Below are 15,359 nucleotides of genomic sequence, written 5' to 3'. Positions count from 1 at the left end.
GTGGAAAAACTGGTGAAGTTTAATAAATTCTGGAGTTTAATATTAATGTATCAATGTCAATTTCTCAGTTTTGACAAATGTACCATGGTTATATAAGATGTTAACAGTAGGGAAAATTGAATGAGAGATATATGGGAACTCTGTGTACCACCTTTGAGGTTTTTCTGTAGAAGTAAAATTATTCCAAAATAAACAATTTATTTAAAAAATGTGTGGGGTGCTGTTGAATTGGTATTGCAAGGAAAACTCATCACTTTTTAAATGTTTTTATTAATAAGAAAAGTAATTCATTACATCCCTACTTTAAAAGCTTAAAAAGTTAAAGGAGAACAGCTAATTAATTAGAACATATATAAAATGAATGCCAGGGGTGCGTGTGTGTGCGTGTATGTGTGTGTATGTGTATGTATATAAAATAAATCCTAGGTAGATTCACAGAATTTGGCCAATGAACTCTACACTAGTCTTTTCAGGCTGCTATAACAAAATACCACAGACTGGATGGTTTAAACAACTAGAATTGATTTTCCCACAGTTCTGTGGGCTGGGAAGTCTAAGATGAAAGTTTCAGCAAATTTGGTTCCTGGTAAGGGCTGTGTTTCTGGCTTGTAGATGACCTCCTTCTTGCTTTTAGGTCTTCATCTGGCTTTCCCTCAATGAGAGAGAGCAAGAGAGAGCTCTCTGTTGTCACCTTTTATAAGGACGCTAATCGTATAGGATCAGTGCTCTACCATTATGACCTCATTTAACCTTAATTGCTTCCTTAGAGGCCCCATCTCCCAATACAGCCACAGTGGGGGTTAGGCCTTTAGCATATGAATGGGGGGCAAACATTTAGTCCATAATAGACTCCATGTTATATACACGGGGCACAAGAAGATCATTTTCACACCTTAAGAAATCTTCCACGTCAGAATCCTGATTCTAACTGATTTACAACCAACAGGGTTTGCTCTGCCAGGTGGATAACAGCAAGATGATGGGAACGATCTAAATGTCCATCAAAAGAGAAAAGGCTAAACAATAAAAGACACTATATACATCTATACAATGGAACACTGCATAGCCATTAAAAGTGACATTGCAGAATTATTATTTTTGATAGGAAAAACTGTTATCAATAAATTAAGTGAAAAGAGTTTACAGAAGCGTATGTATAAAATTATCTAATTGTAAAAGTTGAGTGTGGGTGTGTGTATATATATATATATAGAGAGAGAGAGAGACAGACAGATAGACAGACAGAGAAGCCCTTGACATGCAGAAGCTGGCCTGCCACTCACAGCTACACCATGTTATTCTCCTATTGGACATAAAACATTTCACAGAATACCAACCTCAGACTAGGTTGCTCTGACACCATGATAAAGTGAAACGAAACAAGGCCATTTTATAATTTTGTCTAAACACAAACAAAATAAGGTTACTGTGCCACCCGCAAAATAGCTAACATACCCTCTCGCAGCCAAAATGCATGAATGCTACTTCTTTACCGATTACATCTTTATCCTTGTTCTAGTCTCCTCTCCCTATAGATAAGATTTATTGACATGTTCAATCACGGAATTGCCCCGCTTTTTTTCTTTTCTTTTTTTTTGAGATGGAGGCTCGCTCTGTCAGCTGGGCTAGAGTGCAGTGGCTTCATCATAGCTCACTGCAACCTCAAACTCCTGGGCTCAAGGGATCCTCCTGCCTCAGCCTCCCAAGTAGCTAAGAGTACAGGCACGCGCCACCACGACGGGCTAATTTTTCTATTTTTAGTAGAGACGGGGTCTCGCTATGTTGCTCAGGCTGCTCTCGAATTCCTGACCTCAAGCAATCCTCCCACCTCGGCCTCCCACAGTGCTAGGTTTACAAGCAGGAGCCACCGTGGCCAGCCCTTTATGAAAGTTTTAACCATAAAAATTAAATTATATCTCAATTCTAATCTTTACAGAACTGCTTGATGTACTAGCCTTAACAACATTAAAAATAACTTTCAGGAACTCTATTTAATTTTTAGTTAACTAATTCCATTTAAGCCATGAATCATGCTCTTCCACTGCCCTCAGCTGAAAGTGAACATTTACTTAAATGCATATGTGCAAAATAGCAAGCACAAGAACAATCGCAGAGCTCACATTGCTGAGACATTATGGTTTCTTCACTGTAATGTCAAATTTCTTAAAAATTGCTGCTGACAATTTTAAGTTGTAATAATACTTATTTTGTAATAAAGTTTCAGATTTATTCTTATGTACCAGGGATTCATGCTAAAATGAATAGTAATACTCAACTTCATTCTGAACTTCATCCTGAATTTTGACTTTAAAACTTGGCCATTCAGCATTTGGCCAAATTGGGTCTACAGTGTCCCTTGTATCTGTGGTAAGGATCTGGAAGGATATACACCAAGGTATGAATAGTGACTCTGTAATCTTCTTTGTGGCGAACTTTATTTACCCAATATCTTATTGTGAAAATTTTCAAGCATATTGACAAGTTGAAAGATGTGTACAGTGACATTTTGTTATATTTTCTTTATCACACATCTATCCATCAATCCATCTTGCTTTACACATTTCAAAATAAAGTACAGACATGAGTATACTTCATCTGTAAATACTTTAGCATACATATCATTAATTAGAGTTCAATATTTTTTATAGTTTCAGCTTGTTTTTGTTTTTTTTTTTTTTTTGAGACAGAGTCTCGCTCTGTTGGCCGGGCTAGAGTGCTGTGGCATCAGCCTAGCTCGCAGCAACCTCAAACTCCTGGGCTCAAGCGATCCTCCTGCCTCAGCCCCCCGAGTAGCTGGGACTACAGGCATGCGCCACCATGCCCGGCTAATTTTTTCTATTTTTAGTTGTTTGGCTAATTTCTTTCTATTTTTAGTAGAGACAGGGTCTCACTCTTGCTCAAGCTGGTCTCGAACTCCTGACCTCGAGCAATCCTCCCACCTCGGCCTCCCAGAGTGCAAGGATTACAGGCGTGAGCCACCACGCCTGGCCAAATATACAAATCTTAAGTGTACCATTTTAATGAGTTTTGACAAACACATACACCTGCATAACCAAAACCCCTGTCAAGCTGTAGAACATTACTGTCATCCAAATGCCCTTCGTGCCCCTTCCCTGTCAATCCCTGCCCCCAAGCTCCCCAGAAGCGACTCTTTCCACTATACATTAGTTTTGCCCATACTGAACTTTTGTGTAAATGGAATCGTTTCCTACAAACTTTTTGTGTTTGGCTTGTCTCACACAGCATAATGTTTTTGAGATTCATCCGTACCGTTGTGTATATCAGTGGTTCATTCCTGTTATTACTGTATAGCTCAAATGTACCACAGTCTGTTTATCCATTATCCTGTCAGTGGGCCCCTGAAATGTTTCCAGTTTGGGGGAATTATAAGTAAAGCTACTATGAACGTCTTTATATGGATGTATATTTCTCTTGGGTAAATACCTAAGAATATAGTTTCTGGGTCGTAGGATAGATGTATGTTGACTTTTACAAGAAACTAACAGACTCTTTCCAAAAGCGGTTGTACCATTTTACACTTCCATCAAAAATGTATGAAATTTCTGGCTGCTTCACACTCTCACCAACATTTGGCATTTAATTTTAGTCTTTTTAATTTTAGCCATTCTGGGAAGTGTGTAGTGGTATCTCATTGTGGTTTTAATTTTCAGTTCCTTGATGATTAATAATGTTGGACATTTTTTGTGTGTTTACTAGCCATTCATGTACGTTCTTTTGCAAGTATCTGTTTACATCTTTTGCTTATTTTGCGGGGCTGTTTGTGTTTTCATTATTGAGTTTTAGCAGGAATTCTTTATATATCCTGAATACCACTACTTTGTCAGATAGATGTTTTGTGAATATTTTCTCCTAGTCAGTGGCTTATCTATTAATGGTCTCTTTGGATGAGCAAGTTTTTGTTTGTGTTTTATAGACCTTATTGCTTGGAATAGTTTTAGATTTACTGAAAAATTGAGAACATAATACAAAGTTCCCCTATTGTCAATATCTTACATTAGTGTGGCATATTTGTTATAATTAATGAACCAATATTGATACATTATTATTAAGTTTACTTTATTCAGGTTTTTCTAGTTTTTACCTAAAGTCCTTTTACTGTTCCCAGATCCCATCCAGGATACCACATTACATTTAGGTATTATATCTCCTTTGGCTCCTCTTGGCTGTGACAGTTTCTCAGACTTTCCTTGTTTTTAGTTACCTTGACAGTTTTGAGGAGCCAAAACTGGTCAAGTACACTGCTCTCCTATTGAAATTTATCTGATGTTTTTATCATGATTATGCAACCGGCTCCATAAGCAAGAAAACATTTGTTACAGTCTTTTTTTGTAGTTCTTCTGTGTTTCAAGTTCCCAGGCCAGTAAGATTTGCTGACCAGACCTTTGTAACTTTCTGTTGCACTGATGCATTCCCTTTTGAGTTTCTTCCCCCAAAACAGCAGAGCCCCCTTGCAGTCACAAGATAACTACAAAGCCTAACACCACCTGTTTGTCTGGAGAAGATAAGATAAGCAATACTCCACCACAGACTGCGCCCAAGGACCCACTGAGCCTGCACACAAGGCTGAAAGAATGACCAATATTAACCCCTAGCTCATTATAATACTAAAATCCCTGCCCGGGGAGGGACTTATCTGCCGTTTTTTGATCATTGGATGTATGTGCCAGCATGATTTCTCACTGCACTTGCGTGCCCGCACTCCACCCCAAACATGGACTGATGCTCACTCCCCTCACGCGCTGTTCATTTCCCCTCCAGAAAAATCCCTGACCCTGTTTATTGGGGAGGCGGATTTGAGGCAGTCCATACCTCCCCCTCCCAGTAGACATGTCTCCTGCAATAAATCCTTTCTTCTTTGACAATTCTTGTTGTCTCAGTAATTGGCTTTCTGTGTGGCAAGTAACACTGAACCCTCTTTGTGGGTTCATTAACAGTTAGACTGGGATTATGGGTTTTAGGGAGGAAGACCACAGAGGTAAGTGCTGTTTTCATCACATCATAGCTAGGATACAGCCTATCAACATGACTTATCAGGATACACACTATCACACGTACTACTAGAATATACATACTGACTACCAGGATATATACCATCAACATTGACTTATAGTTGATGTTGACCTTGATCACCTGGCTGAGATAGTGTTTGTCAGGTTTCTCCACTGTAGTTACTCTTTTTTCCTTTCTATTCTGCACTTTTTGGAAAGAAATCTCTATGCATAGTCCACACTTCAGGAGTGGGGACTTGTGATCTCCCTCCTTGAGGTTGAAGAAAAGTTTTCCTGCCCCGTGGGGTTCTTTTTGCTTATCTATACTTTCTGATCCTGTAATGAGAATGTATTCCTTTTGTAATAATGAAAAGAATCTATAACTTTCAGATATGGGGTTTTTCCTCCTATATTTTTTTGGAGTTTTATTTCTAATTCGTTTTTAGACAGTTATGCCACCCACCCCTGCTGGTTTGGCAATGTATCTTCATAAATTAAAAATAAAAATCCCAAATTATGAAAAACAAAGATGTTTAAAGATGTATAAAGGGTTGCAAAAACCGTATCTGGTGCACTGTGAAGAATCAGTAATAAATTGCTTTTGAATCAACTGTTGACAGTTCAGTTTTTCTGCTATCTTCTCACCTGGCAGGCTGGTTCTTGCTTACTCCAGGGCTGGATCTTCCTTGATAACCTAGGGCCCTGACAGGTCTTCCTGGATGCCTCAGACATTCACTCATGCATTTGCTTCATTCAGCAATATTTATTGATCACCTATTATATGCTAAGTACTGGGAGAGACACAGAAATAAGTGAGATACCTACCTTGTCCTAAAGGGGCTCATCTAGCGGATGAATGACCAAATGCAGTTGACAGTTATTAATGCTGACTTACTATGTACCAAGCACTCTCATATGCAGACTGTATAAAACTTTGCACGTGAAAGAGAAGTGATGATGTCAGATGACAATAGTATGTACACAATGAATACAAGACAATTTAGAGGAATTTAAATTGTCGAATGCAAGATTTATTAGGTTCTTGGTCTTCCAAGAAGTTGTTTAAATTTATAATAAATATGATAAAAGATTGTATATTGTTAATCTTGCTTTTGTAACTCTGGGCTTTCTCAGAAAGGAGTTTAATTGTATTATATAAGGCTATCATGGGAAAACCAATTTTCAAGTCAGAAATAAACCAAGCAATATGTAACAGAGCCTGCTAGTATCTTACCCAATACCCATTATCCCTGTCTTCCTTACGCAGAGAACCCAACTTTGTTTGAGGCAGCAATATACCCAACTTCCCATCCACATTGCTGGAGGTGGCCAAATGATCTAGCTCTGGCCAGTGAGGTGTAAGCAGGAGTCTAACTGGATGGGGTTTCTGGAAAGGCTATTGTTTTTCTGATAAAGAAAAAGAGATTAGTTGGCCAGATTCTTTAGCCCTTTGCTTTATGCTTTTATCCCTTTCCTCCTGTGTAGAACATGGACAAGGTACTTGCAAGTTGAGCTGCCATTTTACAACCGCAAGGATGAAAAACACACACTAAAAAAAATGGTAAAGCGGGAAGCTGTGGCTGGTCCGATGGTAGAGGGTTATCAGAACTTATTAACATTAGTGTCACTAAAGTTGGTATACAACACCCCACTGCTAGATTTGACTGGCTTAAAAAAAAAAAGCTGGAAGCTGTAAGGATTCTCTTGAGCAGCTGCACCTACGCTGTACTGCCTACCTGTGAATTTTTTGTTAAACAAACGAACGCACACAAGAAACACCTATTTTGCTGAGCCTCTGCAGTAGGTTTCTGTTACATGCAATCAAATGCAATCCTAACTGGTACACTACTTCAAAAAGGAAAGGTTTGCAGGAAAAGTATTTCACTTTTTATTACGAGAAGGAAAAAAATCTCCCTTCTGATTTGAAAAGCAATGGGATTTTCTGACGAATGAATAAAAGTATTTTCTACATGTCTACGTGCAAAAAAAGAAAAGAGCTTTCTTTTCTTGGTCTGCATCTGCCCGTAGTAGAGAGGAGGAAAACTAGCAGAGCAAGAGATGTAAGCTAACTCCTGCACTCTGACTAAGTGGTTTCAAGATTCGAGGTTGGTCTTACCAGAACAGTGTCTCCTAAAGTGTGTTTTGGCATAGCAGGTCCTTGAGATGTGTCTTAGGGAAAAAAGGTCCCTTGTTTCATAAGTTTGGTAGATGCTGTATCCTCTCCTTATAGAAATTCATGGTGGACATTATGATGTCAAAGGCTCTGGATAAATCCTGTAGTAAAGAAACCTGCTTAACATTATTTAACCTAACCCCTTAAAAACTTAGTAGCACCTATTACTATCTTGGAATATGCACTTTGGAAAACTTCGCCAGATAAATGAATGAAGACAAAAACTTTAAAAATCAAACTGGCTTAAATCCAGAAAGAACCGGAGCAATGACTATCCTCTGGAAAAGAATCTAGCAAGATTCAGAGTGGGTAAAAAGAACTGTTTTATTCACATTGGAGGTAAAGGGCTATCGATGTAGGAAAGGGAGTGAGGTTTACAATGAGAAGTGGTAAGTTAAATATCAGTGAGAAGTAATACGAATTGTGCCAGGGCCATCAGCACAGTGTGTCTCGAGAAGATATCAGCTGATTTTTCTCCTGAGTTTTCCCAGTACATTTGTTTCCTCCTTCCCATCAGTAGATCTAAATACAGGATTAGGGCCCCAAACCGTGGTACGAAACTGATGATAATAACCAGCCAGGCCCGAGAAGGAAGGATAGGCCTTCCTTTTTCTCTTGGAGAGTTCTCATCTTTTAATAATTTACACTTTGACTCGAGGAGGGGTAATTTGTCTTCTTCCCACTTTGTGACCCAAATATGTAAGCTCTGGCAACCAAACATACACCAAAGTACCCTCACAGACAGACTTGCTCTTTGGTTGCACTCAGGTATTTCTGCTCTTCCTTTTGATGACAAGCCACATCTCAGCTCATACTGGACATATCAGCTCTATAGGTTATGGCAAGTAACCCATTCAATGGGTTATCCTGAAATCTTTAGAAAGAGGTGGGGGCACCTAGGAACTCAAAGTGAAGGAGGAGTATAAATGCATGTAAACAGATCTTGATTACAGAAGCTATTTGAGATTGGCCTCTTTAGTCAATGTCCTTGGCTAATATATTTTGTATGCATAAATCCAGGTTGGCAGGTCATCAAGTATTTTTTATTAAGTATTTCTGAGTGTCTCATCCTCCCTGAGTTCTCTTAGGCATTTGCCCTGAATTCTTTCAGGCATTTGACACTGCTGGTTACTTTCTTAATCTTTCTCTTTTTTTTTTATTCAAAATTTTTTGTTTTTTTAAATAACTGTTATAAGTCCCTCTTTTTTAAGCATTTAAAATGATTTGATAGCACTTATAGTTGCATTATACTTTGCAGATATATGGGAACCTCAATTTGTAAAACAATTGACATTTAATACAAAGCATAAGTCCTTCTTTTTCAAGCTCTCTTCTCCTTTAATGTGATGTCAGAGTCCCAATCTGTTTCTTCCCAACTCATTTCTATGGCCATCCCTCAGTGATCAGTTCTTAACCCTCTGCTTCTCACACTCAAATGTTCATTTTTTGCCATGTTCTTAATTATCACATCTAAATAGCACCAGATTCAAATCCAGAATTCTGGCTCCTTGTCCAGCTATGCTAAAGTTGAAAACTGTTGAAAGGGGGCTCCCGTCCACAGGAATTGTAAGTGTTATTTCTTTAGCCATTACTCCATCGACTCTTTGCAACGACCCTGTAAAATAGGTATTCCTATCCCAATTTATTAGTGAGGAAACCGAAGCTCAGAGAGATGAGGTACCTTGTCCAAGATTCATACAGCTAGTGAGTAGCAGATCAAGGATTCAAAGCCAAGTCTAGCTATCTGATAAAAATTGTTCTCTCTACTTCTCCTCATAACCTCCTTCACCAAAACACTGGCTTGCATCACATCAGTAAATGTGTGTGAAGCATTTGGCCTAACCAGCTGGGGATCCTGGGGTTATGGGATGACAGAGTAGAAAATGTGAGCAAAGTGAAATCTCAGATGTGCCACCTTCCCCTCCTCCCTACGTACACTGCTGCTAAGGTTCCCTAGGTCTTTAATTCCTTCAGTTTCCTATGGCCTCTCAAAGTGGAAATATACCCAAGGGAAGAAACAAAAATTACTGACATGCAATCGTTCAGAAAATATTTATCAAGCAAGCACCATTTATTAAGCAAATGGGATGATAGAATAACAACCACTTATACTTGTTTAGCTCTCGAGATTCGCAGAGCCTCACCAGAATCTGAAGGAGTACTTAAGGCTGAGATTATGATCTTCTTTTTACAGATGATGAAATTATGGCTCAAGGATTCTGAGTGACTCATCCGAAGTGACACACTTGAACCACACTTTCGGAACCAAGGCTCAGACATGGCTCTTCTGATTTTCAGTCCTATGCCCTTTCTTTTCTGTCACAGTCACTCAGGGGGTTTATAAGTGGAAACTCAAGGGACACATATAGGAAGAGTTAAATAACAATTCAAGATAACAGGATAAGTAATGTCAAAAGATAATAAAAGTGCCAAATGACTCATATAGACAATAATTACTTCAGGAGTGATGGGGAAGGTTGCTGTGGGTAAGAGTCAGCAGGGAAGGCTTCAGACAAGAAGTAGGACTTAAGCCTGGCCTTGGAGACTAGGTAGGAAAATGACAGCCAGAGAAGAAAGGGAGGGCATTCCAGTATGGGGGACAGGATGAATAAAGGTGCAGAGGTGAGAAAGTGCAGGTCTTGTTTGGAGGAAGAATGAGGAGATCAATTTAGCTAGAGAAGAGAGATTTGTATTAGGGAAGAACAGAAAATAAGATTGCAAAGGCCCTCTTGAATTTCTGACTAAAGGATTTTGGCTTGTATTATATACACTAGGGAACTATGAAAGGGTTTTGAGTAAGAGGGTGAAACTCTGAAAGCAGTGTGTGGGCAGATTAATTTGGCAATATGCATTATAGAGGATGCATTCAGGTGGGGAGAGACTGGAGGTAAGGAAGACCAGTTAGGCCTGTGACAGTCGATCAGGAATAAAATGACAAGAGCCAGCATTAGAAATGGTAGTACTGGGACCATAAGGGAAGGCCAATTGTAATTGGCAAGATGAAGAAAGAAATGTCAGAACCTGGTGAAATGGGAAGAGACAAGAATCGAACTTACCTGAAAATTTTCAAGCCTAGGCAACTTGAGGAAAGAAGATGCCATGAACAGAAATGAGCAAGACATGTAGGGGAACTGGTTCGGCGAATTTAGGTTTTGACACGCGAGAGTGGAAGTAACAACGGAAGGTCCAAGTGAAACTATCTAGTATGCAATTGAAGATGTGGAGGAGGAGCTTGGGAGAAGGTCAGGCCAGCCCTGGGAGTCAGGAGACCTGCGGCTTAGTCTCTGCTCTGCCACTAACTTGCTAAGTCATGGGCAAGCCATCTCTTTGGGCCTATTCCCTCCACTGTAAAGTGACGGGGTGCTCAAGCCCTAAGCGATTTCTGAGGTACTCTCAAGGACTATGAGTCAACTGAATTGTATTCACCTGCAAATATGTTCTCTCTGAGAGAAAATCAACGGTCTGATGGGGTAAGGGTATTAAATAATCTCCACATGCTATGATTCTGTGACAGATCTCAGGAACTCTATTCACTTAGGGAGTAAAAGAGAAAGAGAAGCCAGCATAGGAGATAGAGAGAAAGTAATCAGAGAGAGAAAAGCAGGAGGAGAGAAATTCTAAATGGAGGGGCTAAAATAAGAAACTAAAATTAAAAGTAAATAAATGGGATAAATACTTATATCCAATACAATAAAGGATTAATATGTATATTAAACCAAGAATACATTTAGACATATAAGAAGACCAATAAGATGCCAATCAAAGAAGGATGCAAATAGTAAACATATGGGAAAGTGTTCAATCCCATGAGTAATCAAAGAAATGAAAAATTTTTTAAAATAATTTTTCACCATTCAAAAAGATTTCTTATAAAGTCTGATGCTAGAGCTGCAAGGGAACTGGAATACTCATATGACATTGTGGTGTCAAAAATTTGTGCAGTCTTTTTGGAAATCACGATCCATAAAAACGTTCATGCTCTTTGGTCTGGTAATCCCACTCCTGAGAACTTGTCCTAGACACAGAATAACAAAGAAGAAAAAAGCCATACACATTAAGATGTTCAAAGCACAGAAAAGAGTTGACAGTTACCTAAATGTCCAATAATAGGGAAATACTCAAATAAAATACAATCTACTGATGGATGGTAATTTTATGTGGTCATTGAAATGATAAATACGAAAGACTGTAGCAACAGGGAAAATATTTATAATAAAAAGTTTTTTAAAAGCATAATTTTAAAAGATATGTATACTCCAATTACACATGTAACATTATATATGTATGCAAACTGGCAAAGCATGGAACATGGGAAAATGGAAATAATTTCAGAGGACACGCAGCAGTGTCAAGTGAGGTAGAGAAGTCAAAGAGGATGAAGGCAGAGAGGAGTGTTAAAGGTCTTGCTTAAGAGATAATTTGTGTTCTTCTGAGTGCAGGAAAGTGCAGAAAGAAAACCAGATTCAGACAACTGTAACTGTTTAACCCTTTAGGGTGATTTTTGTAGTGAGGAAATGGGGTTTATAGTATTCTTTCCAGAAATTCGACAGCGAAACGAATAAAGATGAATAGAATGGTAGGTAGAAGAAACAGCAGGGTTAAGGTATCAGTGGTAATGTTTTGGTTATGTTTGGTTTGTATCTTTTTTTTTAAAGATGGGATGAAATCAGTGATGGAAGAGACCAAAAACAATGAAGAGGGATAAAACAAGGAATAAGAAAAAGGATCACCTCTTATTCTGGGACTGCAGAAAATAGGGGAGAAAGACAAGGCAGATACTGAAATGGAGTTATCATGAATGAAGCAGAGCAAAGTAAAGGTATTAGAGCTTCCTGGTTTTGCAAGAGGGAAGGTAACTCTAAGAGATCACAAGGGGAGGATAAAGCTGGGGCCTTGAGAAGGCGGAAAAGACAGGAAACAGCTGCTACGGAACGTTCTCTAGGAACGCAGCAGGCTAAGAGGAATGAGGCTTAGGAGAAGTTCTAGGACGTGAAATTTTAGTGGGTCAAGCCAGTCTTGTGATCTGGCTTCATCTGCAATCCCCTCCAGTCCTGGGAGAGAAAAGATTGGCCCAGGGTAGAAGTCAAAGTGTTTAACTGAAGCTAAACTGTGAAAGACGGCAGCCCTAAAGTAACAGACCACAAAGTCCAGGCAGTTCGTCTCCCTCGAGTCTATGGGAGTTAAAGGGACTGAGGAAATGGAGGAGCCTGCGTCAGTTGTGAGGTACAGAGCAGCTGTTTTGGGTGGGGATGGCGGGTAGGGGAGGTGATGGGCAAAGAGGCCGCGGGCATAGGAATAAAAGGGAGGGAGTGCAGATGAGAGACAGGCTATGAAACAGCCTAGGCAATAGCCATGAGACTGGGAGACTAGTAAGAAGTGGGCAAGAAGGCCAGTTCTTTTACTCCTAACAGAAGGAGTCCTGTGTAGTAGGAAGGTCATGCATATCTAGGGAGAAACTGGGAGCAAAAAGAGAAATGTTGGGGCACTGAAGTCCTTTTTTTTCCCTGCAGTCCAGCCCCAGTCATGCTCTCCAGAAACAGACCCCTCAGAAGCCAATGAGAATTTGGTATCACTAGATAAGTAAGAAATCAGTCAGGTCACCAAGGGTGGGACAAAGGCAAGGCAAGGCTGCGGTCTGACTCAGGAGACCAATAGGCTAGAAGGTGATTTCAGAGGGAGAAGGCCTAGAAGCGTGAGCCCACCCTTCTCGAGAATGCCTGCCCAGAACTTCTTACTTCCCAAGGCTTAGGGCTTAGCTTCCCAAGTTCCATACACCCAACTCTATCCTATAAGCCCATAAGTGCTAAGATGGCACTGGGAGAGAGGAGTGAATGGGTGGGAAACTCTGAAGGGAACCATCCTAGTCCCAGTGCTCCGTCTTGGCCTTGCAGCCCTAAAGCCTGATCTGAAAGAGCTGGTGACAGATTTATCATTGATCTGGGGCAGCAGCTAGAAAAAGGGGAGAGATCAGTGGAGCACCAGCTCTGGGCATCAATTCCTGTCACCACCCCATCTTCTGCACAAACCTGTTCTGCCCCTCGGTACTGGAACTTCCAGCTTATGGACACGAAAGCTCCTCCCCCTCAGTCTAAGCCTTCCTTTCGTTAAGTACAGGAGAGCTGTCAGATATGTTCTCAGCAAACATCATAAAGGAGGTCCAGGGTCATTCCTGTCCCAAAGGCTGTTATAAGCTTGGGTCCTGGCCCCTGAGGCTCCTCAGTGTCCCCAACCCATGATAGGACTCTAACTCGTGCCGCACACCAGTTCAACAGTGCCAGCCCTTCAGCTGCATGTGGGGACCCTGGCATGTAGGCTCCCTGGGATTGTGCCCTATTTCAGCACCGCAGTAGGCAAAACTATACTGTCTTCAAGGGAGAACCAGGAAGTGGGTGTAGGTGCTATGTATGGCACATCCTCGGCATATGTGATATGTGATATGCAAGGTGCTCCCACTTCCTGATTCAGCTTATCACCATCAGATACCTCAGGCCGATCCTGGGACTACTCCGTCTTCTCTGCCCATCCAGTTAAACGCTCTGGTCTGGCTGCAGAAACGCATGCTATAGGAGGACGTGGGGAAAATGGAACAGGAAAGACTGCGAAAGATTTCCAGGAAGTCTTGTAGGCCCAAGCAACAGGACCAATGGCCCCGGGAAGGGACAGAAACAAAGAGAAAGAAGTAGAGGCGGAGGAGTGACTGCTACTGTCTTTGGCTAAAAAAGAGAGGGCGGCTGAAAGGTTTATGAGAGATGGGGTCACACACAACTTCCCTGCCTCCCCAGCTCCTCAGGGCGAGGGCTTCTCTCCAGAGCCTGGAGAAGAGGAGGTGCCTTATCAGGCGTCGCTATTGTTCCCACACCTCTGCCCTACACTCACCCCTTCTCTCTCACTTCCCAGTTTCCAGTGTTACAACCTATCTGCCTCGGAGTTAGGGCAGCTACTGTCCTGGGGTGGTGGCCGCCCACCTGAAGCTGCTGTCCTCAGGCAAGGACACCAGCGCCAAGGAGGAGGCAGCCGTGGGGGGCCGGGGCCCGCCACCACCGCAGAGCTGCCGGAGCTGACGTCGATACTTGTCCCCTGTGAGCAAGTAGAGCACAGGATCCAGGCAACTGTTGGCGCTGGCCAGGGGCCGAGTCACTTTATAGACCACGTTGACAATGTTCAGCACCCGGCAGTCAGCTTCCAACAGCCTTGCCAGGTAATAAATGGTGCGGGTGATGTGGAAAGGCACGAAGCAGACGGCGAAGACACTCAGCACCACAGCGATGGTGCGGAGAGAACGGAGACGAGAAGATGACTTGGCGGCACCTGGCAAGGGCTGGTACAGGCGCCGGGCCATTAGCCCATAGCACACAAGAGTGACCAGGCAGGGCACGCCGAAGAGCAGCCCCATGACTGCCGAGCTGAAATGCACGTAGTGGTCAAAGTCCTCAGGCCGAGTGGTGTCATGGCATAGGATGGTAGCCCCTCTGGTGCTGGTTGTGACAAAGAACAGGTTGGGCACGAGGCAGCCGGCTACAAACAACCAAACCGCCAGGCAGAGAAGGCCTGCAAGGCGAGGGCGGCCCCAGCGCAGTGCCCGCAGGGGGTGGCAGATGCCCAGGTAGCGGTGCACGCTGATGCAGGTGAGGAAAAGCACACTGCAGTAGAGGTTCCAATAGAAGAGGAAGCGCACGAACTTGCATAACCCGGTGCTAAAGGGCCAGTGGTTGCGGGCCGCGTAATAGTAGACAAGGGTGGGCAGTGACAGCACATACAAGGTGTCTGACAACGCCAAGTGGAACATGTAGGTGGCCGTTGCGTCCCAGGGTCGGAGGCGGAAGAGAAAGAGCCAGAGAGTCGGGGCATTGAGGCCCAGACCCAGCACAAAGACAACTGCGTAGCTCACAGGCAGCAGGACGAACTTGAAATCCTCATCAAACCAGCAGTCCAGCTCCACCTCACTGTCATCAGGACCTGGGCTGGGGCTTAGGGATCTCAACAGCGAGGACTCTGTCCTGGCCATGGCCCTCCTAGAGGGGGAGAGGGCAGAAGTGAGGGTGGCTGGATTTCCTGGCTCCCCGGCCCTGACCTGGGGCAAGGAAGCAGAGAGCAGGGAGAGCAGTGGTTGCAGCGCTAGGGAGCACTGCCAGGAGTGCGTCCGGGGGCACTCAAGCCAGCCCAGTGCCTACCCAAGC

General features: G+C 42.3%; 1 protein-coding gene across 1 annotated transcript; it reads right to left on the bottom strand.

Annotated features, from left to right (window-relative positions):
• Window positions 1-13,713: 13,713 nt before the first annotated feature.
• Window positions 13,714-15,359, bottom strand: P2RY4 (pyrimidinergic receptor P2Y, G-protein coupled, 4). The gene has a single exon (XM_012643399.1). The coding sequence runs from the start codon at window positions 15,185-15,187 to the stop codon at window positions 14,120-14,122; it is 1,068 nt and encodes a 355-aa protein (XP_012498853.1). The 5' UTR covers window positions 15,188-15,359; the 3' UTR covers window positions 13,714-14,119.

The sequence above is a fragment of the Propithecus coquereli genome, unplaced genomic scaffold, assembly GCF_000956105.1.
Source record: "Propithecus coquereli isolate 6110/MARCELLA unplaced genomic scaffold, Pcoq_1.0 Scaffold101, whole genome shotgun sequence".
Classification (NCBI taxonomy): Eukaryota; Metazoa; Chordata; class Mammalia; order Primates; family Indriidae; genus Propithecus; species Propithecus coquereli.
This window is presented reverse-complemented; position numbering and strand designations above follow the sequence as displayed.

Coding starts and splice junctions, on each gene's coding strand:
- P2RY4 (XM_012643399.1), bottom strand. CDS start 15,187: ATGGCCAGGACAGAGTCCTCGCTGTTGAGATCCCTAAGCCCCAGCCCA.